The 25,688-nt window shown below is 40.5% G+C and overlaps 1 protein-coding gene across 3 annotated transcripts in view; it reads left to right on the top strand.

Moving 5' to 3' along the window:
• Positions 1–10,130: 10,130 nt before the first annotated feature.
• Positions 10,131–25,688, top strand: part of LOC138826799 (rho GTPase-activating protein 20-like) — a 35,036-nt gene continuing 19,478 nt past the window's right edge. Inside the window, exons 1-9 of one of the 3 annotated variants that reach the window (XM_070022046.1) lie at positions 10,131–10,267; positions 11,192–11,361; positions 12,041–12,190; positions 14,531–14,572; positions 15,383–15,461; positions 16,389–16,558; positions 17,017–17,166; positions 17,788–17,859; positions 18,627–18,711. In XM_070022046.1, the coding sequence (XP_069878147.1) occupies positions 10,181–10,267; positions 11,192–11,361; positions 12,041–12,190; positions 14,531–14,572; positions 15,383–15,461; positions 16,389–16,558; positions 17,017–17,166; positions 17,788–17,859; positions 18,627–18,711 (1,005 nt within the window). In that variant the 5' untranslated portion in view covers positions 10,131–10,180. The remainder of the gene's footprint in view (positions 10,268–11,191; positions 11,362–12,040; positions 12,191–14,530; positions 14,573–15,382; positions 15,462–16,388; positions 16,559–17,016; positions 17,167–17,787; positions 17,860–18,626; positions 18,712–25,688) is intronic. The other 2 variants (XM_070022045.1, XM_070022044.1) reach the window with 2 other exon arrangements.

Here is a 25,688-nt window from a genome sequence, read left to right as displayed (position 1 = left end):
TTCTGGCCCAGAGGTAGGATTCAGGAAATGAGTCTGCTCTGGGTAGGATTAAAAAATCCAACGTTTCTACTCTTAGGGAAAAGTAGCCTCATGGAGAAGAGAGTTTGAGGTGCTGAAATAATTGAGTCGGGTAAAATTTTCATTTGGACACATTCATGCAAGACTTCATAGAGACAGGCAATTATAATCTGTGTATATGAATGAGTTTTTTCCTGTGGTATTGTTTGCATAGCTTCTTTCCCATGTACACATAAGGAAAGTCAACACTGATGGATAGCAGATTATACTGATGGACCCATGTAGGGAGGGCAAGATCTCAGCTTGGTCAAATACTAACATAAACATCAAAGTCTGAATCGCTTCAATGAAATTTTTATATTCATTCTTTCTTGGAATGAGTCTCTCATAATAGTATTACTTTGCGATGTGATCACTAAACCTGATTTCATAATTGCCATTTCAGAGATAATTTTGTTGTTTATTTTTTTCAGGAAGATTTTTGTTGAGTACAATGTGACCCAATACAATGTTTATTTTAAAAGACACTATCATTCTATTGATCTAAATACATCTGTTCCAAGATAATGTGTACTGTAGTCATCTCAAAGATAGATTTTATGCAGTAGGTTAAAGTATATCCTTCTCTCTTTATACTTTCAATTAGTTCAGTCCAACATATAGAACAGGCACTTTGTGTATGTAGAATCTGCTACAAGTAATTGCTTACCTGAAAGTGTGTTTTTCTGAGTTCAGTCTTTTAGAAATGCTGCCCAGAGTCAACCAACTGCTGCTGAAACATCTGTTTGGAATGTTTAGCCAAATCCACCAGAATTGCTTCCTAAACCTGATGACCGCCTACAACCTAGCTGTGTGCACAGCCCCCAGCTTGATGTTCCCGCCCCCTGATGCCAGGGCAGGATTTGATATGCAACTCATGAGAAAGGTAATGGCCTCTCCTAGCTTCATCCTGACAAGCAGAGTGGCTGGTTGGATCTGGAAAGGCATGCCTGACAGCCCAGGATTTAAGGACACAATGGACTGCAGACCTCAGGAAAAGAGGTGTTCATCCTATCTGTGGTGAGGTTTACAAACATGTGCAGCAAGGAGAAAGCAGCAGTGTCGAAGAGTCTAGTCTGACCAAACCGTAGGGAAGAAAGGATGACGACAATGGTGACAATGAGTCCAACCACCAATGTTTTGCTCTCTTCATGCCATTGTGGATCTGTTATCTTGGGATCGTTTTCAAGTTAGTGTTTTCCTCTGTAGAGTGGAGGTGCAGATCCTGCCCAGTGCTCTGTTCCTGTGCAGACACTTCCCCTTAAGAATGGGATTAAACCATGAAGGCTAGAATCTCTGTCCTATGCATAGGCTCCCTCTGGCAGTTGTTTTCATTTAGAGAAATATTGGTCCCTGTTGATAAGTCATCAGATTCCTGTTAGTAAAGAGTATCATCTAATAACTTGTACTGATCTAGTCCATAGAGTGAGACAGAGAGATGAGAGGAACAGACTAGAATCCTTCAGTATTCTCTGAGCTCAGCTCCTTATGATTACCTCCCACTAATGAAAAGTCTTCAACTTTTCCTCCCAAATGCATCTACCGGAAGGGAAACATTCTTCAGGGTCTTTTGAGAGATGCCTAATATATAAACTATACATAGTATTCCTCATTCACTACACAAAATAGAAACTAGTGAACTATTCTAAAATGTCTGCACATAAACAGAGGGTATATGAGACCAGGGCAGTTGCCAGGCTCACCCTGCCACAGGGTTGAGGCCCAGCAGTGTGGAGCAGGGATTGCAGCTGCATGACACAGAGCTCCTCTGCAGGGGCTCTTCCTTCCCCACAGCTCCACACACAAGCTGGCCTGAGTTTAAGGCAGGGCACTTTGGAAGGGAATTTCAGGAGTTCATTTTATTCAATTATTTTCTTTTAAATATTACTATATACAACTGTAAGGAAAACAAACTATTTAGAGATATAACAATGACACTATAAAGAAGATATAATTTTGGATATTACAAAGATGTTGGCAGTTAAGCAAAGTGACTCACTGTGCCTCTCGTCCATTCATTGTGTTTCAAGCTCTGGTCTATAAACACCATGCATAGTTTGTAAATTATGTCTCTGACAAAAGTGGCTTATACATCGCTTCTAATTTAAATTCTGAGTTTTTCCCCACATTCCTCAAGCCTCTGTGTGTTTGCTCCAAGAATCACAGATCAGAGGATTCATAACTGCCAGATGACAAGAGTAGTCTATGTGTCTCTTTTTGTGTTACAGGTTGCCCTGGTGCAGTTTTTGATTGAAAATACTCCCAGAATCTTTGCCAAAGACTTCACTCCCATTTCTTAGGAGAGTTCAGGTACTGTGGAAATGTGAGGTGGCCTCAGGAAGCAGGAACAATTTAAATGAACAGTTGAACTGCCCTTGGGGAGGACCAGCAGGGAGGCTGCCCAGGCTTGGGAGATGCTTTAGGCCATGGCTAATGCAGAAGATTCTGTCCTAAAGGGAATGGTGCAGGCCAGGTCACCACCTCTTTCTCTTCCCAAAGGTGATCACAGCTCATTACCCTGTCAGGAGACCAAAACCATGGCCATGTCTGTTTTCAAAAGGCAATCTAATTGTGCAATCTCACAATTAGTTTCTTTCAACTCTCAAATCAACCAGGATCATGTCAGAATCTGAGGATTCCTGTCAGATAATTTGTGAAAAGTTAATTTTCCCAATTGAATAAATTTAATAGAGGTTTCTTAGAAAATCCAGGTCTGATTTGTTAATGGTAGCTAAGTATAGCTTCTTCCCCAGGATTCATCTCAGAAATTGAGCTTAGATTCAGAACTTCAGGATTTCTATCACATATTTCTATTTTGCCCTTTCATGTTTTTGTGGTGTTTATCTCATTGCTTTGAGAAAGTCTTTAGAGTAGTTGTATTTGTCAGGATTTGAGAGAAGAATTGGAGACCATTCATAGCAAGATTTCTTGTTTTCTTCTTGTTTCTTTTAGACTGACAATGAAGCTATGATTGTGTGAGCACCACTGAAGACAAGCTCACCTTCTTTTGCCTCCCACTTCCTCTTCCCATCTTTCCAAATGTAAAGTCATACCTATCCCCATAGTATGCTAAGTTTTTCACTTATATTGTTTTCTCTTATGCTAATTGTTGATATAATAAAATGAAAACAGGATTCTCTGTGTTGGCCAGTCATGTTATTGGTTCATCCGCATATTGGTTTGAGGGTGTTGGTTCAGCTGGCAGTTGTTCTGGTTCAACCAGTGACATGTGTGTTGCTATATCTGCTGCCCCTAGAACGGGGCTGACACAGGCCTTTATATTTTGTGCCAGCTCTGGTTGGATTCCACATGTTCTACAAGGAGCTGAGTTTTCATAAGGAAGACATACACTTTCCTAGACTCAAAGTGGGCAAAGACTGTTCTGTTCTGTTCCTGTCACTATTACCACAGCCAAGTGTCCCACAGACAAGCCAGGAGTCCATGTAGGTAAAGACTATGGAGGGGAATCCAAGACAAAATCTAAAGTAATAAGACAGGATGGTGTTGTTTATTATGCAGGCTTCTTCCTGTAGGTGAAAGTCCTGAAAATTCATATGCAAGCAGCATCACTAATACATATGCTATATTTTTTCCATCAGTCTTCAGTTATCCATTCTTCAGGCCAGCGTTCCCAAAATTGTATTTCCTAGAAGGGCTGAATGAGATAATAGCAAAGTATAAGCTATCTGTGGAATAAAGGCAGAAATTTATCCCTAAAGGAATCCTAGTCCCCACCATCTTATGCCTTGAAGAGGTGAGACAATGTCACCAAGAATAGATGCCTCAGCAGAAAAGGGTTGGAGAAAGCCCTTGTAGCTGTTTATTCTTTTTTTTTTAAATTTTTAATTTAATTTTATTTTATTTGAGAACATACTGTACAGAGGGGTTATAATTACATTGGCAGGATAATGCATGCATTTCTTACCAAGCATTGCAGCCTCCTCCTTTGTTTACCCTTCACCTCCCTTCCCAGCCTCCCCCCTCCCCCCCACCCAATCATACCCTCCTCCCCCCCCACACACCGACGTTGTAAAGCTTGCTTTGACATGACATTTTGTAATTCTCCTTGTTGCAACAGGTCCACCTGAATACTTAAACGACTTGTTTGTCCCCATCTCCTCCACATGTTATACTGACATCAAATAAAGTGAAAGTGGGGGTTACACTGTGGGGGAGGGACATACAAAGCAACAAAGAAATATTCATTTTCCTCTTCACCATCTCCTCCACAAATGATACCGACATCAAATATAGTGAAGGCAGGGGTTATAGTGTGGTGGAGGGACATACAAAGCAACAAAGAGATAATCTTATAAATGCATTAGAAACAAATGCATTAAAGAAAAACATTTAAATACATATCTAAGTGTTCATTTTCCTGACATCACTTTATCTGCCCTTTTCTTCTTGACTCATACATATACAAGTCGTTTAAAGATACAGGTGGACCTGTTGCAACAATGAGAAGTACAAGTTGTCATGTCAAAAACGAACTTTACAATTTTGGTGCGGGAGGGGAGAATTGGGTAGGGGGGGGACTATTGAGTACGGAGTGGGGGGAGGCTAGGAAGTGATGTGAAGGGAAAACAAAGGAGGAGGCTTCAATGCTTGATAAGAAATGTACTCATTATCTTGCCCATGTAATTGTAATCCCTCTGTACAGTATGTCCACAATAAAAAAACACATTTGAGATTTAAATGGAAATAAATCTATCACCAAATTTCAAAAAAAAATATTCACTTTCCTGAGTAAATGGGATCCAATCACAACATGAAGAGTTAGGTTAAATATTAGTGGTAAAGACCGAAGAGAAGCCTGGCAATGGGATTTATGCCTTTAATCACAGTTAATGTAGAGGCTGTGATCTGAGGATTGGCCTTCCAAGCCAGTCCTAGGAGTTAAGTCCATGATGCCTCCATTGCGTATTAAGGTCAGTCACCAGTGCTACACCATGAGCCGAAGCGAAATATGCATGTGTTCGCATACAAACATACACATACCCAGAATGACATAAAGCAATGAAACATCCTGTGCATGTGTTGCATTCTTCGTGATCAATATAAAAAGGAAGTAAGAAGCCATCACAGACTTAAAAAACCCAAAAGTCTGAAATTGAAACAAAGTTTACATCACAACAATGGTCAGAAAATTATCCCCATCCAAGGTGGTAATGCGAGTGACATATAACCTTGAAGAGCCTCACAACCAACTGTTTTGGATGAGACAGGAAACAGATCATCTCACGGACACAAGTGTGCACAGACAAGGGCCAGAAGGTCATCTCTTCTCCCCCTGCTCCACATTCTCACCAGTGTCTGCGCTCAACACAGACATGCTCCCGTCAACAAGGAAAGTCTGACTTCCACTGATTAAAAATACAGAATCAAATTAGAACTGTACTTTTGAAAATAAACAAGACAATATTCATTATCTCCTAGCATTCAGTTTTAGACGCCCATCGTATAGTAAGTCTACTTTTTTGGTAGACTTATTTCACATGATTTGATGAAACATGATTGAAGAAGCAAAAGACATTTCAGAAACAAAAGTTTTAAATTTCCACACCTGTATCAGGCAGCTCATTTATTGCACAACAGCTAAATCTTTATTTACACATCACAGTGTGGCCTGTTGTTTTCCTGGACTCAATTTTGTGAAAACCACCCTCCATTAAAGCAAATATTAGGGAAATGTAAACATTCATTCAAACCTTACAAAGCACATACTTTCGTTTATTGTATTCCATTCATGCATCAATTTGGAACTTGTTACAACTTTCCCTATTCAAATATGGAAATGCTTTTGGGTATTTTGGGGACATTCTAACAGGCATGAAAATGAAAAGTCATAGAGAAACATTTCAGGAAGAACCCCTCTGTGTTTTTCATTACAGGTCATTATACTCCTTTTGGTAGAAGTTCAGTAATGATGCTGGACATATCACAACTATACCTCTACTTTACCGATTTGCTCACATTTTGCAAATTTTCTTTGAATTCCCATATTTGTGTGTGTGTGTGTATGTGTGTGTGCTGTTCTACAGGTTTTATTTAACACTTTGCTTAACCTTCAGAATTCTTCAGTAGATTTGTTCATTTTGTATGTTCATGTGTGTGTGTGTGTGTGTGTGTGTGTGTGTGTGTGTGTGTAAGTGTGTGTATGTGTGAGTGAGAAAGACAGAAAGAGAGAAAGAGAGAGAGAGAGACAGAGAGAGAGAGAGAGAGAGAGAGAGAGAGACAGAGAGAGAGAGAGAGAGAGAGAGAGAGAGAGAGAGACTGAGTGTGGGCGTGGGTTCATGTCCTCGGCCTTGAACACAGGGACTATTGCTGTCTCTGAGCTTTATCACAAAGACAACAGTCTACCACCGAAACCTCAGCTCCACTTTCAGGTTTTTTGGTAGATAACTTAGATAAGAGTCTCCAAGTCTTCCACATCCAGGCTGGCTTCTTACCCTGATGCTCAGATGTCAACATGCTGAGAAGCTAGAAATATTGGCTTAAACCACCTTGGCTCCATGGAGTTCTGCATTTTTTTTCATATCCCTTTCAAGAGCATCTACAGTGCAGCCTACAAGTGTAACTGACTTCTGTTCTTTCTTTGCTAATGTAGATATTTGATTTAGGTGAGACAGTTCACCACTCTCTGGAAAACATGTATTTTCCTGTGACCTCCAATGTTAACATTTTGTCAATATAATGTAGTTACTACTGGTGGAAAGGAAGTTAGATGCCCAAATGGTAGGTATTATTTGGTCAGGGCAGGCTGTCAGATTTATGGAAATATCCCCGTGAACTCCATTACTTTTTTACCATAAACATGTTGTAATAACAATGTGGAAGTGGATAGAGACTGCAGGTGACATCCACATTCTCCCTCAAATTAATTTGGTTGTGAGAGGCTTTAAATAAAGTCTGGAGGGGCTTATTAATTTGAATTTCTGTCTTCTACTTACCACTCTGGGAGAGTTGCCCTTCTTATACCTTCTTTTAATTTCTCCAATCAAGCAAGGATTTTCTTTGTTTGCTTTGAGGCATGGTGTCTGCATCCATGGCCTGGCTAGTCAGGTGTTCTACACTAGGCACCTGACAAGAAGCATATGCTTGCAAGGATTCTGAGAGGCTTCAAGGTGGGGGAATGTGGAGGAGAGTTCTAGTTGTGATGGAAGAAAAGCCTGATAATCTTTCTGATACTAAGCATTACCAAACTGCCAATAACAGTGCAAATGCATCAATCAGTTATACTTAGTGATGTAATATATAAACATTTCTAAAATCAAATCATGTTTGTTGGTAAGGGAATCTATTTCATTCCAGAAAGAAAATGTTCATAGGTGAATTGTCTTAGCACATTAACTCTTAAGTAAGGAACTGTTGGCTCATGTCTGTCATTCTACCGACTCAAGAGGCTGAAATATAAAGGTTATTGTTCCTAGCCACCTTGTGCAGGAAAATCCTTGAGATGCATCTGCAACTCTCCACTAAGCAACAGGAAGAACTCTGGTTCAAGCAGCAAAATGCTAGTCTTTAGCAAAATTCAGGAATAGCACCTGAACCCTGAGTTCTTTTCAGAAAAAGCACACACACACACACACACACACACACACACACACACACACACACACACACACACGTAAGTATATCAAATAGCTTTCATTGCTGAAGTTAAATTATTATTTTATATTTATGGAATATATTTCCATGTGTCTCATTTACTTATGTGCACATCAACATTTGTATATGTTTATATTTGTTTTTATTCCAAAAATAGTTACTTTTCAGACTTTGAGATTATTGATATGGGCAGTATGCTTTCAATTACTCAAGTCTTAAAAAGACATAATTTCCCAGGCTCCAGTGGCTCATGTCTTCAGATATTGGGGAAAGTGGGTATCCAACAAGGAAGGTGCTATTCAGACTGTGGGAGCCTCTATGCATGTATGGAAATATCCCAGTCATTTCCATTCCTTTGCACAATATATGTATTATTATAAAAATGTAAAAACTAAGTAGTCTCTGGAGATTACTGTCTCTGTGTTACCTCAATGTTTTGATTTTGGTTTTGGTTTTCAAAGCTTTAATGAAATCTTGAGAAGGTAAGAGACTTGAATAAGCCTGGCTTCTCCTTACTTCTTCAGGAGTTTCACAGATCTTGTGCTTTCCTTTGACGTCTCCAATGCAACCAAGTTGTTTTGTTTGCTTTCTTGCTTGTCTTGAGACATGGTAACTGAATCCAAGACTGCACAGGACAGAGCTTCTCCAGCATCTAAACCTGACAGGAAGCATAAGTCCCAGGGATTGTGAGGGCCTATCCAGGCCTTGTGCGTGGGAACAAGGGCTTCACACCTGGCTGGATGCAGATGGTTAGAGCAGCTTTATTTGCAGGAAGTCAAAGTGGAGGCAACACAAATTCCTGCAATGGGCACAAGGTCAAAGCAACTGTTGTGTGTCCTTGAAGAAAATTATCCACATGATGAAGATAGGAAGAGGAAACCTACTCAAATGTGGAGAAGAGGCTTTAGAATAACAAAGCATGGGACCAAAGTGCATTATATGAATGTAACAACACTAAAATGAGACCACTTTCAGTACTAATCGAATGGGGCAGTGTCTGTCTCACTTACATAAGCTTAACTAGGATCAGATTTGAAGTTGGCTGAGCAGGGAAATCCAAGAGAATGTGATTGCTAATAACTACCAAGAAAAAAGAGCAGGAAGAGGAGCTGTGGCTTACGTGATCAGAGTGATATCATGAAAATCACCATGGCCATGAGTTCAAGTCAAAGGACTTGTGAAAAGGAAAGAGAGAAAGAAAGGCAGCAGGAAAGAAAGAAAGAGAAATATACAGAGAAACAGAGAGAAGAGAGACAGGGAAAAGTAAAAAAAAAATAGAAAGAAAAAAGACACAGAGAATGGAAGAAAGCAAGCAAACAAGCCATCAAGCAAGCAAGAAAGCAAGCAAGCAAGAAAGAAAGAATGGAAGAAAGAAAGAAAGAAAGGAAGCAAGCAAGCAAGCAAGCAAGCAAGCAAGCAAGCAAGCAAGAAAGAAAGAAAGAAAGAAAGAAAGAAGGAAAGAAAGAAAGAAAGGAAGGACAGAAAGAAAGGAAGGAAGGCAGAAAGAAAGGAAGAAGCAAAATGAATTAAAGGACATTACTAAATTGCTACAAAGAAATGAACTGATAAATACCTTCAATAATAAGGATGAATATGCACTTATGAAAATGAAAGAAAATGTTCAAATGAATTCTCTTGTATGATCCAGGTCATACAACAGTTTACAAAAGACAAAACTGTAGAGTATAGATCACATGAGCACTGGCTAGGTGTTGGATTATTGGAAGGTGTGGGAAGGTGGTGGGCATGTCTGTGGAATGGGAAATAAATAGTATGTCTCCAGGGGATTCTCCCTGGCATCTACTGTGACTGCATGGAAATTCTGCTGGTCTGGATTTGGATTTACACAAAGATTCCTGATAAAAGCTTGGTCTCAGGGTCAGTGAGGAGAGATGTTGGGGTCTTTTTGAAGAGAGATCCATGTAAAGATCATCCAGTGACTAGGAAGCTGGCCTCCAAATGAGAAAAACTCTGGAGATCTGGTTAGTTCTCTGGAGAGGATTGCACCTACAAGAGATCACCTGCTGTGTCCACTCTGCCCAGCATCCTGACTCAACACAAGCTCTCTCCACAGTGCTCCTGGTCATTGAGATGTGAGCCAGTCCAGGGCACTGACCACAGACCAAGTTTCAGAATACTATGATTTGGATATTCATCCTTCATGATTATCAATTGAACATCTTGTCATTGTTAAATATCTACGCCCCAGCATCTTTAGAGCACTGAAATTTCAATGAATATACTGGGTTATGATGCATGGCTATATTAAACGGACACAGAAAAATATATGTAGTATTTATAGTAGTTTAACAATAGCAAACATATATATATACATATATATATATACATTTATATGATTAAATTAAGGAGTTGAAAAGTGCTGAAAGAGGGCAGAGGGTATGTCAGCCTGGCAGTTATGGCATGAGCCTTAGAACCGTGACATCAGAGAACGAGGAACTACCAATGCTCAGATTCCAGGCAGTTGACTGCAGTGGCTGTTGGAGCTGCAGTCATGTCTGCTGTCCAGAGCCACGACATGGACAAAGACAAGTGTTCACTGCAATCCCCACACACACCATGCGCGGCTTCCCTGCACGAGGTAGTCTGTTAAATACTTGTTTGGAGATTTCTTCTAGAGGGGGCCCTGGAAAGGGTTCTGTCTTCCTTCTCCTGACCTTTTGCACTGACTCTGACCTTCAACACTGTTCACAAAAAGTGACCCCTATTCACACTGTTCAGCTTGGGGTGAAGACAAGTGTGCACATATTCTCAGAGGAGATGGGAGTGAGGCTAATGGAAGATGGTGTGGATGAAGCTCTGCCCACAACTGAGCCAGTGAGCAGAAGTTTCCACACTATTGATGTAGTGACCCGTACCTACAGAGCCACAGCTCTACTGACAAGAGACACAGTACCACCAACAAATCTAAGGACTTCCTCACATTTAGGAATTCTTAATGGTGTCAAGTATTTCATGATGCTCTTTCTCAACTTTCTCTTGCTCCAATACTGAATAATGATATAAATAAGGTGGGAATAAACTTCCAAGTAGGTACAGTTATGCTACTTTTCGTGGTGGAACAAAAGCAATTTGGAATTCTTTGTGGATATTCATATTATGCCATAAAAATGCTCTTCTCAGGTTTAGCAGTGGTGTTTGTTCACTTTGCTGTGGTCATCTGCTTAGCCTCCCCTAACATTTCTCCTGGCTCACTGCTCCTTTGCCAGATTCTTCTCCTTTCCTGGGACAGGTGCATTAGCTTCCTGCCTTGTTCTTTTCCCCATCTCTTAGAGAAAAAAAAGTCCAGGATTTGTTCCTTAGAATAATCTGTCCTCCTTATATCTTAAAAAGTTATTAAGATTTTCTGTTTGCTTTAAAATCTAAAGCACAAAGCCTCCTGGTATCAGTGACAAAGTCTGGTGAGGATTGAGAGGGCCACCTGTGGCACTGTGTGTCCCCATCCATTAGGCATAAAACTCTGGGACATATGTTTACACTGACTGTGTGTGGTGTTGGTGTGCAGCAGGAAAGCCATCTTCCTGAGGAGGATGCTCAGCAGGACACACCTGTGTCCCTGGAGGACAATGACAGAGCCCTGCTCATCCACAGCCCAGTGCAAATGAGAAGAGGCTGGAGTAGGAAGAAGCGGCACCTCTTCCTCTTCAGTAATGTGTTGCTGGTGTCTAATACCAAGTACGTATGGACTGCATGCTCTCCTGCAAAGCACGCAATGCTTTTCACTCAGCAATGACTTTATATAACCCTTACCTTAAGACAACTTAGAATTTTTATGCATTTCTTTTTATAGAAGTTTAGATTCCTTGCTGATTTCTCAAGACCATAGTGAGGACTGAAGAAAGCAACATGGCCTTGTGGTCCATCCCCCGTCTCTCCCAGCACAAAGGGTTTGAGGCAGGAGGATACAGAGTTAGAGCCTAGGCTAGACAACATACAAAGGCCCTATCTAAAACAAATAAAGCAAATAAAACCATAATGATGTGACAATCTTTATCCAATTTAAATATGACCAAATATAAGAAGATCTTGGGAGAGTAATGATTTCAGTTTAGCTGAGTGATACTTCCTCACATATAAGTAAACACCTAATCAACCAAGGGCAGCATGCTCACAACTGTCATCCCAGCCACTCAGGAGGCTGAAACTTGAGGAATGTGTGTCCAATCCAATCTGGCACGGATGTTCATACAATTACACTCCAAAAAGCTAGAAGCAGGGATAGGACCCCAGTGATAGAGTGCTAGGCTTCATAAACAATGTCAGAGACCTTAACAAGGCCCTGAGTTCAAACCCATTGACTACCCCACAAAAGAAGTAATAAAATAACAGTGATGGTGTGTAATTCTCTTTGTAGATATAAGAAGTGCTTTAAGATAAAAGATGCAATTCCACTGCATAACCTGTCTATGGCAGAATGTGGGGACAAAGTAGCAAACGATGATGGGAGTTCCACAAAGTCCTTTGTCTTGATTTGGCCCAAGGAGAAATACAAGGTCACTTTCCGGTAAGACTGACAGCTATGCCATGTGCATACTTTGACTTCTGCTAAAAGAAAGCGACATACCTATTTTCCAGCAACAATGGAAAATATAACTTATTTACATCTAATATTTATTAGAAGGAAAAAGGTTGTAATTTGTTTGTTTTCTAGCCTGATCTTCCACCTTCGAATTTAATAATAACCTTTAATACAAACACCTCCAGACAATTTTAGATTCTAATATGTTGGAATGGATCAATATTGAAGTGGTTGTGAGCAGTGAATTTCAATGGGTTTACAGAATCTTGTTGGGGGAGAGAGGATGTTCAGACAGTGGAAGACCAGGTGTGACCTACGTATTGAATCACAGTAATAGAATTCATTCAGCAAGTGTTAGTGAATCCTGAAAGTATTTTCTGAAAACTTTATATAGCACTCCCAGTAATTCTCTGTAGAGACAGATTTTAATTCCATAAATAGCTATAGATCATTAAATAAAAAGTGCTTGGCTTGCTCTGTAGTCGACTGACATATTACTTCTTTGTAAGTAGACTGCATGCTATTTGGTGTGTGGGAAATCTGAAGCAGGATTTACTGATAAAGTCCAGGCCAGATTTTCCAGCACACATGCCTAGACCTGCATGAAGACATAGAATGCATTTAGACAGGTCAAAACAGGAGGATTCACAAGGAAGGTGTCAAGTGTTTTATTCTTGGTCTCAAACTGCACCTCATATTTCTACCTGTTTTATATATGAGATCAAACAGCAGGCACGCAGGTTACCTTTCCTCACAGCCAAGGTCTAACACATCCTAAGAAGTTTGAGATAAAGAAGAAAAATGGCTCCAAAATCGTCAGCTTATTAATTCTCTGATGGATATGCCTTGAAAATGATAAAATTGATTGGGAAGCTGGACACCTGTGTGTCCATTTCGGCAGGTCTTCTCCATAGCATATTTCTGTGAAGGTTCTCTGTTCTTCTTGTGCAGGGGAACTCCAGGATACAGATTAATGGAAGCTGGTAAAATCTGGAAATAGAGGTGTTCCTAGAAACTATACCTTTAAGGAAAATTAAAATATGGCAATGAGGTCCTCATAAACTCTATGAGTTCTAAAGCTATTGCACTGTCCAGCGTCCTTGTTCCTTGGCAGATGGCCAACATAGCCTCAGGAAATAGACTTTATTTATATACATGTAGGCAGGTTAGGGGTCATCTAAGATGGGTACCTCTCTCCTGATGAAACACATTACAGGACAGCATAGAATTGTTAAGTAGAAGAGCTATTAATGATCTAAATAAAAAATATGCAGACATTGCAAAAAGTCTGCTTGTTCATAAGGAGAAAGTTATTGGATTGATACATACCCCAATAATTCTATACCTGGTGTTCACAAAAGTACACACACACACATTCACAGAGAGAGAGAGAGAGAGAGAGAGAGAGAGAGAGAAAGAGAGAGAGAGAGAGAGAGAGAGACAGAGACAGAGACAGAGAGAGACAGAGAGAAAGACAGAGAGAGAGACAGGGAGAGGGAGAGAGAGAGAGAAAGACGGAGAGGGAGAGAGTATAATTTCATAGAAAAATTAAAGCAATAATGTTTATATATATATATATAATAATGTGGTTTATAAAACCCTGAAAATAGTTACAAATTAAAAGTGCAGTGTGTTTTTAAAACAGATGTATTCCATAATAGGAAAAGTTATAAGGGGGAGTAATATATCCAGTGCTGTCTTTCAATCCCTTCAGAGGACAGAAATATAACAATAGAAGGTACAGAGAACAGTAAGCAGCAACCTTTTCATTCATCATTAAAGACATAGTGTGATAGGTAATAAAGTGTAAGCTTCCTGGGAAATAACACAGCACATTGTAGTTCTAAAATTTCTATAAGGAAATGAAACACTGCAACATTTCCATATTTTTAATTCTTCTTCTAAATTTTTATCTTGTCTAGCTGGATTACAAATATTCTGTCAAAATGACCAATTTCTTCCATAGGTTTGAATTTTCATACCATTTTCATAGTTGCATAGCATATGTGATCTGTCTGGTTTTATCATTGTGGACTGTAGGCGTTGCTAGGGTGAGACTCACCTATGGTCAGGTGGCTTGCACCACACGTTAGAAAATAAGTTTCTCCATGTCAATCCAAGATCTCTTCCACACCAAAGTCTAATTCACATCACAGTCAGATCACCAGGAAAGGCAGAGTCCATCAAACCCCAGTTATGAGTCGGTTCTTATTCCACTCACATTTACAATGATACTCCCAGATTGCCAGTCTCTTTTAGGATAGACTTAAAATCAAAGCATGAATGTGAAATGTAGCATAATATTTTCTTTCTTTTAAATCACAGGTCTTCAGAGCTAAAAGAAACATGGTGCTCTTTACTTCAAAGGTTAGTAGTGTTTGTAGTTTTTTATTTGTTAGTGAATGAATAAAAGTCCCTACAAATAATGTTTCCATAGTGATAGAAATTATGTGTCCCGGGTAAATTTATAAATAGAGTGCACTTTTTATTTCATAAGAAAATTTGGTTGGAAACCTAAAGTTCTCCTAGGCTTCAACTGATAGACATGAGTGAATATATTCTAAAACATATGTAGGTGACTAGGCACTGTCATCCTGGCTACTCAGGAGATTGAGACCTGAGGATTGTGGTTCCAAACCAGCCCAGGCATGAAAGTTTATTGAGACTCTTATCTTCCAGAAACTCCCAATAAGTTGACAGTGGAGTGTGGATCAAGTAATAGTGTGATGGCCTTGAGCTAAAAAGCTCAGGGTCAATATTCAGGTCCAAGGTTCAAGGTCCACAACTGGAACTATGTGTATGAGTGTGTGTGTGTGTGTGTGTGTGTGTGTGTGTGTGTGTGTGTGTGTGTATGTGTGTGTGTGTGTGTGTGTGTGTGTATGCTTACATAACTCCAGAAATAAACATATATACATATACATCCATACATATGGACTTATATATGCATATATACTACTCAAAAACTTGGGATTCTAGTAGTACACAGGAAGTTATTATTCCTCCTCTTCACATAGTAAATTTTTAAAAACAATGGATCTGCTTCCCAAATGTCATTTCCTTGGCTATCACTTGTATTCTGAATCTCATGCTTTTTTCTGTCAAACAATATTCTATATTTTCAAACAACTAGCTAATTCCTTGTGCTCTTTTTCATTATTATCCAATTTATCACTATAGCAACATTCAAAAACAGAAGGAACTTCAGAAGTGTAATCCATTGCAGAACTTTGCCAACGATTTCCAGAAGGCTGGCTCTGTAAGTGTTTTTAAGAATAAACAGGAAGGGTTGGGAAGGTGGCTCAGTGGTAGAGCGCTTGCCTTGTATGCAAGAGGCCCTGGGTTCAATTCCTCAGCACCACATAAGCAGAAAAAAAAAAATCGGAAGTGGCGCTGTGGCTCAAGTGGTAGAGTGCTAGCCTTGAGCTGAAGAGCTGAGGGACAGTGTTCAGGCCCAGCCTTCAGGCCCCTGACAGGACTCACCCAAACACCTACACAAAAAAAAAAAATAAACAAGGAATATCCTGTTGATCTCTTAGGCAGGATGGAGTCTGGATAGTCCTTGTAAGAAAGCACAGAGTTGCCTCTGCGGGATCCATTTCAATGCTGAGTGTGTTTAGATACAGAATTTGCTAGGTCAGCTTGGGACTAGTGACTCACCCCTGTAAATCTGGCTACTCAGAACACTAGATCTGAAGACTTTGGTTCAAACCAACCCAGGCAAAAAAGTCCATGAAACTCTGAGATCCAGTAGTCTACTCACAAAAATACAGTAGTGATGTTGTGCCTCAGGTGGAGAGTGGTAGCCTTGGGCAAAAGAAACCAGAGACCGAGCACAGACCCAGAGCTCAACTCTAATATTATCCAAAAAAAATCAAAAAGATAATAAAATTGGGTAGGTCTCCTTTGCTCTTTCTTTTCACGTAGCTCACTGCTTCCTTACTAGCTTCCTTCCTGTTTCTATTCCCATCATTTCAGTGGAAGAAGTCCAGGGCTCTTTTTTTATATCTGCCTGCAACCATTTTCAGAATGACCTACTTTTCTGCTTGCTTTTGAGCCACAAAGTGCCTTGCATGTTAGTTCCCAAGTGTCAGTTGAGGAAATGTTGCATTGTGCACCATGAAAGTTGGGCATAAAGCTGTATCCCATGCTGGAGCACTGACTGTGCTGTGGTGTTGCTGTGCAGCTGGAGAGCCATCATCTTGAGAAGAAAACTCAGCAGGACAGACCTTTGTCCCTGGAGAAGCCCTGCAGAAACCTGCTCATCCACAGCCCGGTGCAGATGCAAAAAGGATGCAAGAGGAAGAAGCAGCATCTCTTCCTCTTCACTGACTTATTACTTGTGACTAATGCCAAGTATGTATGGACTGCTCCCTGTCATGCTCAGCACAAATGCTTCACACTAGCAAATGACATTTAGATATCTGCATTTAATCCACAGGTGATTTGTCAATTTTGTATTCAAAGGATCTGATTCATTTTTTATTTCTCCTGTGTTCATGAAGCTCCTGTGTTGTGTAATTGTTGAGAATATGATCAACAATGAAGATACCACCTGGCATGCTGTTGATCCTCTAGTCACAGCACATAAACTTTTAAGGCAGAATCTAGAGTTAGGGTCCAGGCTACACTATATTTAAATGCCAGGTCTCAAGCACTCATAAGACAACATAATCAAGAATGTGATAGACAAATAATCTTGTATGAGGAGTTCAAAATTATGAAACAGAGAGAATAGTTTGGGAGAGTAGCTAGTTCTTAACATGACACATCTAAGATAAATTAAGAGAGATGGTGTTTTTTGCCCTTTTTAGGTATCAGAAATGCTTTAAGATTAAAACTGTGGTCCCACTGCGTGCCCTGTGGATGGCTGACTGTGGGGTCAATTTGGACAAGGGTGGTGATCACTCCAGAAAGTCCTTTCTTTTGGGCTGGCCCCTGGAGAACTTCATGGCCACCTTTGGGTAAGACTGAACACTGCACCCTGAAAGCAGCAGGGAAATAGCAAAAGAGTTATCCTTCATTAATCACTTAGCTATGTCAGATATCATTCCTAATGACCTTCAGTCACACTGAGCCTTGTTCCTACTAATGTCAAGGAAGTTTTCTAGGTTCTAATAAAAGGTAGTAGAGTTCAGGAAATTATCTAAGGAAGTAAAACAGTCCAACCCTTTTCATTTTCCCTTTTTTTTTCCTAGCAAATGCTTACTGTTGATTTCTGGATCTAGGAAATTCCATGTAAATGCCATGTTTCTTCTGGGTGCCTTGATCTGAATGATTATTTTGTAAAGTATTGGAAGAGCACATCCAGCTCTGTCAGTTTTATCAAAGGAGAAATGGAAGGTGCCCGTGGTGTGAGATGAAGTATGGTCAGGAGGCTTGCATCACACAGTGGCAGGGATTCCATTCAATCCATTTTTCTTCTACAGCAGTCTGGGTCACATTACAGTAAGATCACCCTTATAAGCCCAAGAGTCCATAAAACCCCAATTAGGATTAGGTTCAATTCTGTGTTTGCTTGGACACCAATGAATTGATAGTATTTTACCTTTAATGACTGTAAAGATATTGTATATGAGATGCAGTTTAATATTGTCTCTGCTTTTATTTTGCAGTTCTTGTGAACAAAAAGAAAAATGGATCACTTTTCTGCAAAGGTATTAAGCAAGTGCTTTTATATAATTTTTAGTTTGTTAGGGAATGGGTACCTGAAAACCAAGATCTTCAATATATTCTGCCTCATTTTCTATGGAAATTATTTGCCATGGCTGCAATTCTAAATCATAAACAGTCTTTATTTTTAAAGATATTCAGGTTATCCACCCTAAATCTCCCTTCACTTTATTGATATACTTGAGCTAAAAATTTCTGAAAATATATATAGGTCGTCAGGCAAGAGTTTCTCAATCCAATTATCCCACTACTCAGGATGCTGTGATATAAGGACTGCAGTTTGCAGCCATTCTGTGTAAGATAGTCAGGAGACACTTATCTCCACTTTACTGTCAAAAGAGCCAGAAGTGGTGCTGTGGCTCCAGTGTAAGAGTCATAGCCTGGAGCAGAGAAACAGTACACAGACATTGAGTGCAAGGGCCATGTTTGACCCCATCTATATTCCTGTGCTCCATTGAGCTAGCTCAGAGCCATTGTTACTTTCAGTAGTCTAGGCAGGCTTCAGCCCTCCCATCTAGATGGTGAAATTTGAAACCCTGAATCTGATGCCTTCCTAAAGGTCACATTCCAGGACACTGTTCTCTTTCAAATCCTATTTCCCAACAATACTATTGCATTGATTCAAATCTATAATTGCTCCCTAAGTGTTTATAAACTATGAAATACAGATTGAAAAATATTAACAATGAAGATGGATTTGAAAAATAAGTTATCAGCTAATAATTGTGCTACTCTGGGTTGAATGAATCAGGTATATCAACCTTGCAAAGGAGGAAGAAGATGAGGACAGCATTCCTCTGCAGATCTTCACCCATGAAGTTAAGAACAATCACTTCGTAAGTGTTATGTAGAATAAAGTGGAAATTTCCAGTTACTTGCTTAGGCTGGAAAGGCAGGAGATTTTATAAATTATCTATGGTAAGGAAACTTTTTTTTTTATTGTAAAGATACTATAAAGAGGATTACAGTTACATGAGTGAAGTAATGAGTGCACTTCCTCTTGAACATTGTTACCCCTTCCATTGTTTTCCCCCTACCTTCCCCTCTCTTCCTCCCTTCCCGGAGGTTCTTTTTTTTTATTGTGATTAAGTGATTACGTAATTTCTGGAATTTCACAGTATTGTAGAATAATGATGCTCATTTAAAGTCACAAGGTCATTCTAACTTTCCTTGAGCAAGTTGTCTCTCACAGTCTGTAACATATAACGGTGTACACATGTTATACACCATACATGTGATCAGCAGCATGGGGATATTTAGTAGTGGTTCAACCAGATGAGTGGGACTTCTTTGTTTCTTAAGTCCTGTTACTTTTGTCGTATCCCCTAACATTTTGGATTTAGCATCCACTTATCAGGGAGACCATGTGCCCTTTGTCTCTTCGTTCTTGGCTTACCTCGCTCAATATGATTCCTTCTAGCTCCATGCATTTCCCTGCAAATGCCATTATTTTGTCATTTCTAATGGCTGCATAATATTCCATTGTGTATAGATACCACAATTTTTGGATCCATTCATCTGTAGTGGGGCATCTGGGTTGTTTCCATATCCTAGCTCTTGTGAATAGTGCTGCAATAAACATGGAGGTGCACGTGTCCTTGTATATTGGTTCCTGTTGTTTAGGATAGATGCCTAGAAGTGGTATGACTGGGTCGTAAGGGAGGTCAATCTTTAGCTTTCTAAAGACCCTCCAGACTGCTTTCCAAAGTGGTTGTATAAGTGTACATTCCCACCAGCAGTGCAATAGGGTTCCTCTTTCTCCACATCCCCACCAGCATTTGTCGTTGGCTGATTTGTGGATGTGGGACATTCTGACTGGGGTAAGGTGGTATCTCAGGGTTGTCTTTATTTGCATTTCCTTCACCACCAGGGATGATGAACATTTCCTCATGTGTTTCTTTGCCATTTTTATTTCTTCATTTGAGAAGTCCCTCTTTAGTTCCCTTGCCCATTTAGTAATTGGTTTGTTAGGTTTGGGAGGGATTAGTTTCTTGAGTTCCCTGTGTATACAGGATGTTAACCCCTTGTCTGACATATTGCTGGTAAATATTTTTTCCCAATTAGTTGATTTTCTTTGTAGCTTAGTTGCGATAGCTTTATCTGTGCAGAAGCTTTTTATTTTAAGGTAGTCCCATTTGTCGAGTCTCTCTCCAACTTGTTGTGACCCTGGGACTCTGTTCAGGAAGTTCCTTCCTGTGCCTATGAGTTCAAGTGTCTCTCCTACTCTGTCCTGCAGTAGTTTCAGAGATTCACGTTTAATGTTAAGGTCTTCAATCCATTTTGAGTTGATGTTGGTGCATGGTGATAGGCTGGGGTCCACTTTTAGTTTTCTGCATGTGGCTGCCCAATTTTCCCAGCACCAGCGGTTGAAGAGGCTGTGTTTCTTCCATTGTATGTCTTTGGCTCCTTTATCGAATATCAGCTGGCTGGGCCTGTGGATTTGTTTCTGGATCTTCTATTCTGTTCTATTGGTCTTCAGGTCTGTTTTTGTGCCAGTACCATGCTGTCTTTGTTATTATAGCTCTGTTGTAGAGTTTGAAGTTCAGCATGGATAGCCCTCCCATATTGTCTTTATCCCCTAGAATTGTTTTGGCTATTCTAGGTCTTTTGTTGTTCCATATGAATTTTTGGACTGTTTTCTGTATTTCAGGGATATACTTCATTGGGATTTTAATAGGAATTGCATTGAATTTGTATATTAGTTTTGGAAGTATTACCATCTTTACTATATTAAGTCGGCCTATCCAGGAGCATGGGAGGTCTTTCCATTTCCTAGTGTCTTCTACAATTTCTTTCTTTAACTTTTTATAGTTCTCATTAAATAGTTCTTTTACATTTTTGGTTAGGTTTATTCCTAAATATTTTATTTTTTGGGAGGTTATTGTGAATGGGGTTGCTCCCTTTATTTCCCTCTCTTCTTGTACATTGTCAGTGTACAGGAAGGCAACTGATTTTTGTGGGTTTATTTTGTATCCTGCTATTTTGCCGAAGTGATTTATGATTTCTAAGAGTTTGGGGATGGAGTTTTTGGGATCGTGAAGATATAGTATCATGTCGTCTGCAAAAAGGGATAGTTTAACTTCTTCTTTCCCTATGCGGATCCCTTTAATGTCTTTTTCTTGCCTTATTGCCCTGGCTAAGGGTTCCAGGACTATATTGAAGAGGAGTGGAGACAGTGGGCATCCTTGCCTTGTTCCTGATTTTAGGAGAATTGGTTGTAGCTTTTCCCCATTAAGTATAATATTGGCTATTGGTCTGTCATAAATGGCTTTTATTGTTTTTAGGAATGTTCCTTCTATTCCTATTTTCTCCAGGGCTTTTAGCATGAATGAATGTTGAATTTTATCAAAGGCCTTTTCTGCATCTGTGGCGATAATCATGTGATTCTTGACCTTGGCTCTGTTGATATGTTGGATTAATTTATTGACTTACATATGTTAAACCATCCTTGTGTCTCTTGGATGAAGCCTACCTGGTCATAGTGTATAATTTTTTTTATGTGTTTCTGGATTCTGTTAGCTAGAATCTTGTTAAGGATCTTTGCATCTGTGTTCATCAAGGAGATTGGCCTGTAATTCTCGTTTTTGGTTGGGTCTTTGCCTGGTTTGGGGATGAGTGTGATATTGGCTTTGTAGAATGAGTTTGGGATAGCTCCCTCCTTCTCTGTTTCTCTGAAGAGCTTGAGGAGTATGGGTATTAGTTCTTCTTTAAAGGTCTTATAGAATTCTGCTGTGAATCCATCTGGTCCTGAGCTTTTTTTTGTTGGAAGACTTTTGATAGCTTCCTGTATCTCGTTATAGGATATTGGCTTATTTAATTGGTTAACTTCTTCTTTGCTCAGTTTGGGCAACTTGTATTTCTCTAAAAATGCATCCATTTCTGCCAGATTTTCTTCCTTTAGAGAGTATAGCTTTTGAAAGTAGTCTGTTAGAATTGTTTGGATATCTTGGGTACGTGTTGTGATGTTTCCCGTGGCATCCCTAATTCTATTAATATGGGTTTCCTCTCTTCTTTTTTTAATTAATCTAGCCAACGGGCCATCAATTTTGTTTATTTTTTCAAAGAACCAGCTTTTTGTTTGGTTTATTTTGGTTGTGGTTTTCTGGTTTTCTAATTGGTTAATCTCTGCTCTTAATTTGGTTATCTGGCTTCGTCTAGTAACTTTAGGTCCCATTTTTTCTTGTTTTTTTCTAGCTGTTTTAATTGCAACATGAGATTATCTACTTGGTCTGTCTGCATTCTCTTGATGTGGGCACTGAGGGCAATAAATTTGCCCCTCAGGACTGCTTTTGCTCTGTCCCACAAGTTTCTTTGTGAGGTGTTTTCATTTTCATTGAGTTGTAGGAAATGCTTTATTTCTTCTCTGATCTCTTCCATTACCCAGGTATTGTTAAGGAGTGTGCTGTTCAATTTCCATGTATTAGAGAAATTTCTGTGGTATGCTTTGTTATTGAGAGCTAGCTTGATTCCACTGTGGTCAGATAGGATACAGGGGATTATGTCGATCCCTTTGTATTTGCTTAAGTTCCTTGCATGAACTATGATATGATCTATTTTGGAGAAAGTTCCATGAGCTGCTGAGAAGAATGTGTACTGTGTTGTTTTAGGGTGAAATACTTGGTGGATGTCAGTTAATTCCGCTTGAAGTATGGCCTCACATAATTCGGTAGCTTCTTTGCCAATCCTCTGGTTGGTAGACCTGTCCTTTGGTGAGAGTGGTTTGTTAAAGTCTCCTAGTATTATCGTATTGGGATCTATTTTATTCTGTAAGTTTGAGAGCATTTGTTTAACATATCTGGGTGCACCAATATTTGGGGCATATAAGTTGATGATGGTTATATCCTCCTCTTGGATTGTTCCCTTTATTAATATATAGTGTCCGTCCTTGTCTTTCTGTACTGATTTTAATGAAAAGTTTATTTTGTTAGATATCAGGATAGCTACACCTGCTTTCTTACTGGGGGCATTTGATTGGTAGATCCTTTTCCACCCCTGCACTCTGAGTTTGTTTGTATGTTTGGCTGAGAGGTGGGTCTCCTGAAGGCAACAGATGAATGGGTCTTGTTTTCTGATCCAGTCCTCAGTTTGTTTTCTTTTAATTGGTGAATTCAGCCCATTTATATTAAGAGAAAGTATAGAGAGACACATTGTTGTCCCTGCCATTCCGTTTTCCTAAGTTTTTCTTCTTTCCTTTCCTCCTGTGCTTGCTCAGTTAGACTTTGAGTAATGCCTGTTTGGGGCAGGTCCCAGTTCCTGGCTGCTTTCTTCAGGTTGTGTCCCCCCTCTTAGAATTCTTTGTAATGCTGGCTTAATGTTTATGTATTCATTTAGTTTTTCTTTGCTATTAAAAGTTTTCAGTTCTCCATCGAATGTGAATGCTAGCTTTGCCAGATATATCAGTCTGGGTTGGCAGTTATTGGCTTTCAGGGCTCGTGTGGTGCTTTCCCAGGCTTTTCTTGCATTCATTGTGTGGAGAGATCTGCAGTGATTCTAATTTTTTTCCTGTTGTAGTATAGCTCCTTCTTCATTTTTGCTGCATGCAAGATTGTTTCCTTATTATTCCGATCTATCATTTTTACTATAATGTGTCTAGAAGTGTTTCTCCTGGGATCTTGCTTGTTGGATGTTCTATATGCTTCTGTAATGTAGGTAAGATGGTCCTTTTTGAGGTGGGGAAAATTTTCACTGATTATCTTGTTAAATAGGTGTTGCTTTCCCTTGCTCTGGAATTCCTCACCTTTGTCCACACCGATTATGCAAAGGTTAAATTTCTTGGCATTATCTGCTTGCTCTTGAATTTCCCTTTGGTTTAATTTGAGTGATTTTTCCATATCTGTCACTTTTTGGTCCAGTTGGTGTATTCTGTCTTCTGTATCTGACACTCTACCTTCCATTTCATTCACTCTGTTGACCCTGGCTTCTATTGTGGTTTGCATGGAGGAAATGGATCCCTTTATGGATTCAATATTGGTTCTCAGAGTCCTGATCTCAGTATGTATTACCTCTAATTTGGCATTTATCTCACTTCTTACTGAGGTTTGTGCAGCTTCTATTTTTGCATCCAACTCTTGTTTGATATCCTGTATCTCATTTGATAGCTCATCCTTGTGCTCTTTCAATTTCTGATCAATTTCTCACTTTATTTCTTGAGTCATTGCCTCCAGCAACCCTTGGATGTAGCTTTTGTCTTCCATTCCTGCTTTGCTCCCACTGGGGCTCTCCCCTGTGTGGCTGCTGGCTTTTGAGGTGAGCTTGCTGTCCTGGGTGGTGGTAAACCTTGTGATTTTTCTCTGTGATTTTCGCATGGGGATTCAGGAGACTGCTCTGCAATTTTGTTTTGGTGTGTCTGTCTTTGCTTGGTTGTTGATTCTGTATTGGTAGAGAGAGTCTGTGACTGATCTGGGTTCTGTTGGGAGCCTATTTCCAGCTGCTATTCTGACCTACTTAGGATTCTCAGCTCTCTGCTGTAGATTGCTGGCAATTCCTGCCTTTGGAAGGGTTGAATAGCCTAGACTGCTTGTGTTTGCTCCTATGGGTGCTCTTGGGAAGATCAGATGCTCTGGATGCACTCTCCCAAATACTGGAGTCTGCTATTGGCTCCTGATGTGTTTTTGTTTGTTTGTTTGTTTTGGGCTGGTTGTAGGCTTGAACTCTAGGTTTGGGTGCTGTCCCTCAGCTCTTCAGCTCAAGGCTGGCACCCTACCATTTGAGCCCCAGCACCACTTCTGACCCTTTTTGCCTTTGTGATGCTGAGGAATCAGATCCAGGGCCTCATACATCCAAGACTATCACTCTACTGCTGAGCCGCCTTATCAGCCTGCGCTCCTGCTTGCTATCAGGTGCTGGCAGCCTGTGTTGCCCAATTTCCGCCTAGGGTACATGGGTGGAGTTTTGGTGGGGTTTGGGCTTTGGGCTTCTCTTGTCCTGAGCCTCCAGGTCTTTTGTTGTCACAGGCGTGCTTCCCAGGGAGTGCTGTTTCCTGATTTTCTCCCTTCTGTTGAGGCATGTGCTCAGCTTTTTACTTCAGTTGGGAGGAGTTGGTTGTGTTGTTCAGGCGCCGGATCCCTGGGCCTGGTTCCGGCCCCAGCCTGGAGCACACTCGTTAGGCCTGTGCTGATGTGTATACCACCTAGGTTATGCAACCTGGAGGACACAGTTCAAATTTCTTCTACTGTTGATAGTCTTGACCCAGGGACGCTGTTCCTGGCTTGGGAATTTAAGCTCCCTTCCAGGGGCACTCTTGCTCTGGCTTGGCCAGCGGAGTGTGCTCAATGGGCTGGTGGAGTTCTCAAACAGTTCCCAGTTTTAGTGGGTCCTGTGGTCCGGGTGTTCGGGTAGGAAGTCTAGGTCAGGGTCGGGGCATTCCCTCCAGCTCTGGTCTCCCTTGAGGGATACACTGTCCCCTGTGGGGTACTCAGCCTGGAGCTAGTTGTTTCTGTGTTGTGTAGGTCGTCAGTTGTTGTTGCAATCCGAGTTCAGTTGGGGTGGTTGGGGGCTGGGCTGGGCGGTGATGGCTCTGTGTGATTCTTTTCTGTCTCTGCCTCTATCGAAGCTGTCGGGTCCACAGTGTCCATGCTCAGACAGCTTCTTCTCGGATTGTAGAGATCTGGTGGGTCTGATGCCGGTGCCTCAGGCGGCTTCTGTGCGGGAGATCTGCAGGCAGCCCCCTGTGCCTCTGGGACCCGGGCGGCACCCGCTGGGTGGTTGTGATCATGAACAGGCGTGTCTAGTGCCTCAGGCAGCTTCTGTGCAGGTGGTCTGCAGACAGGTCCCTTTGTCTTGCTGCCAGTACCCGGCGGCTTTGGTGGGATGG

This window comes from Dipodomys merriami, unplaced genomic scaffold, assembly GCF_024711535.1.
Source record: "Dipodomys merriami isolate MVZ:Mamm:240054 unplaced genomic scaffold, mDipMer1.0.p SCAF_15, whole genome shotgun sequence".
Classification (NCBI taxonomy): domain Eukaryota; kingdom Metazoa; phylum Chordata; class Mammalia; order Rodentia; family Heteromyidae; genus Dipodomys; species Dipodomys merriami.
The sequence above is the reverse complement of the archived record's forward strand: the minus strand, read 5'-3'. Positions and strand labels throughout refer to the sequence as shown.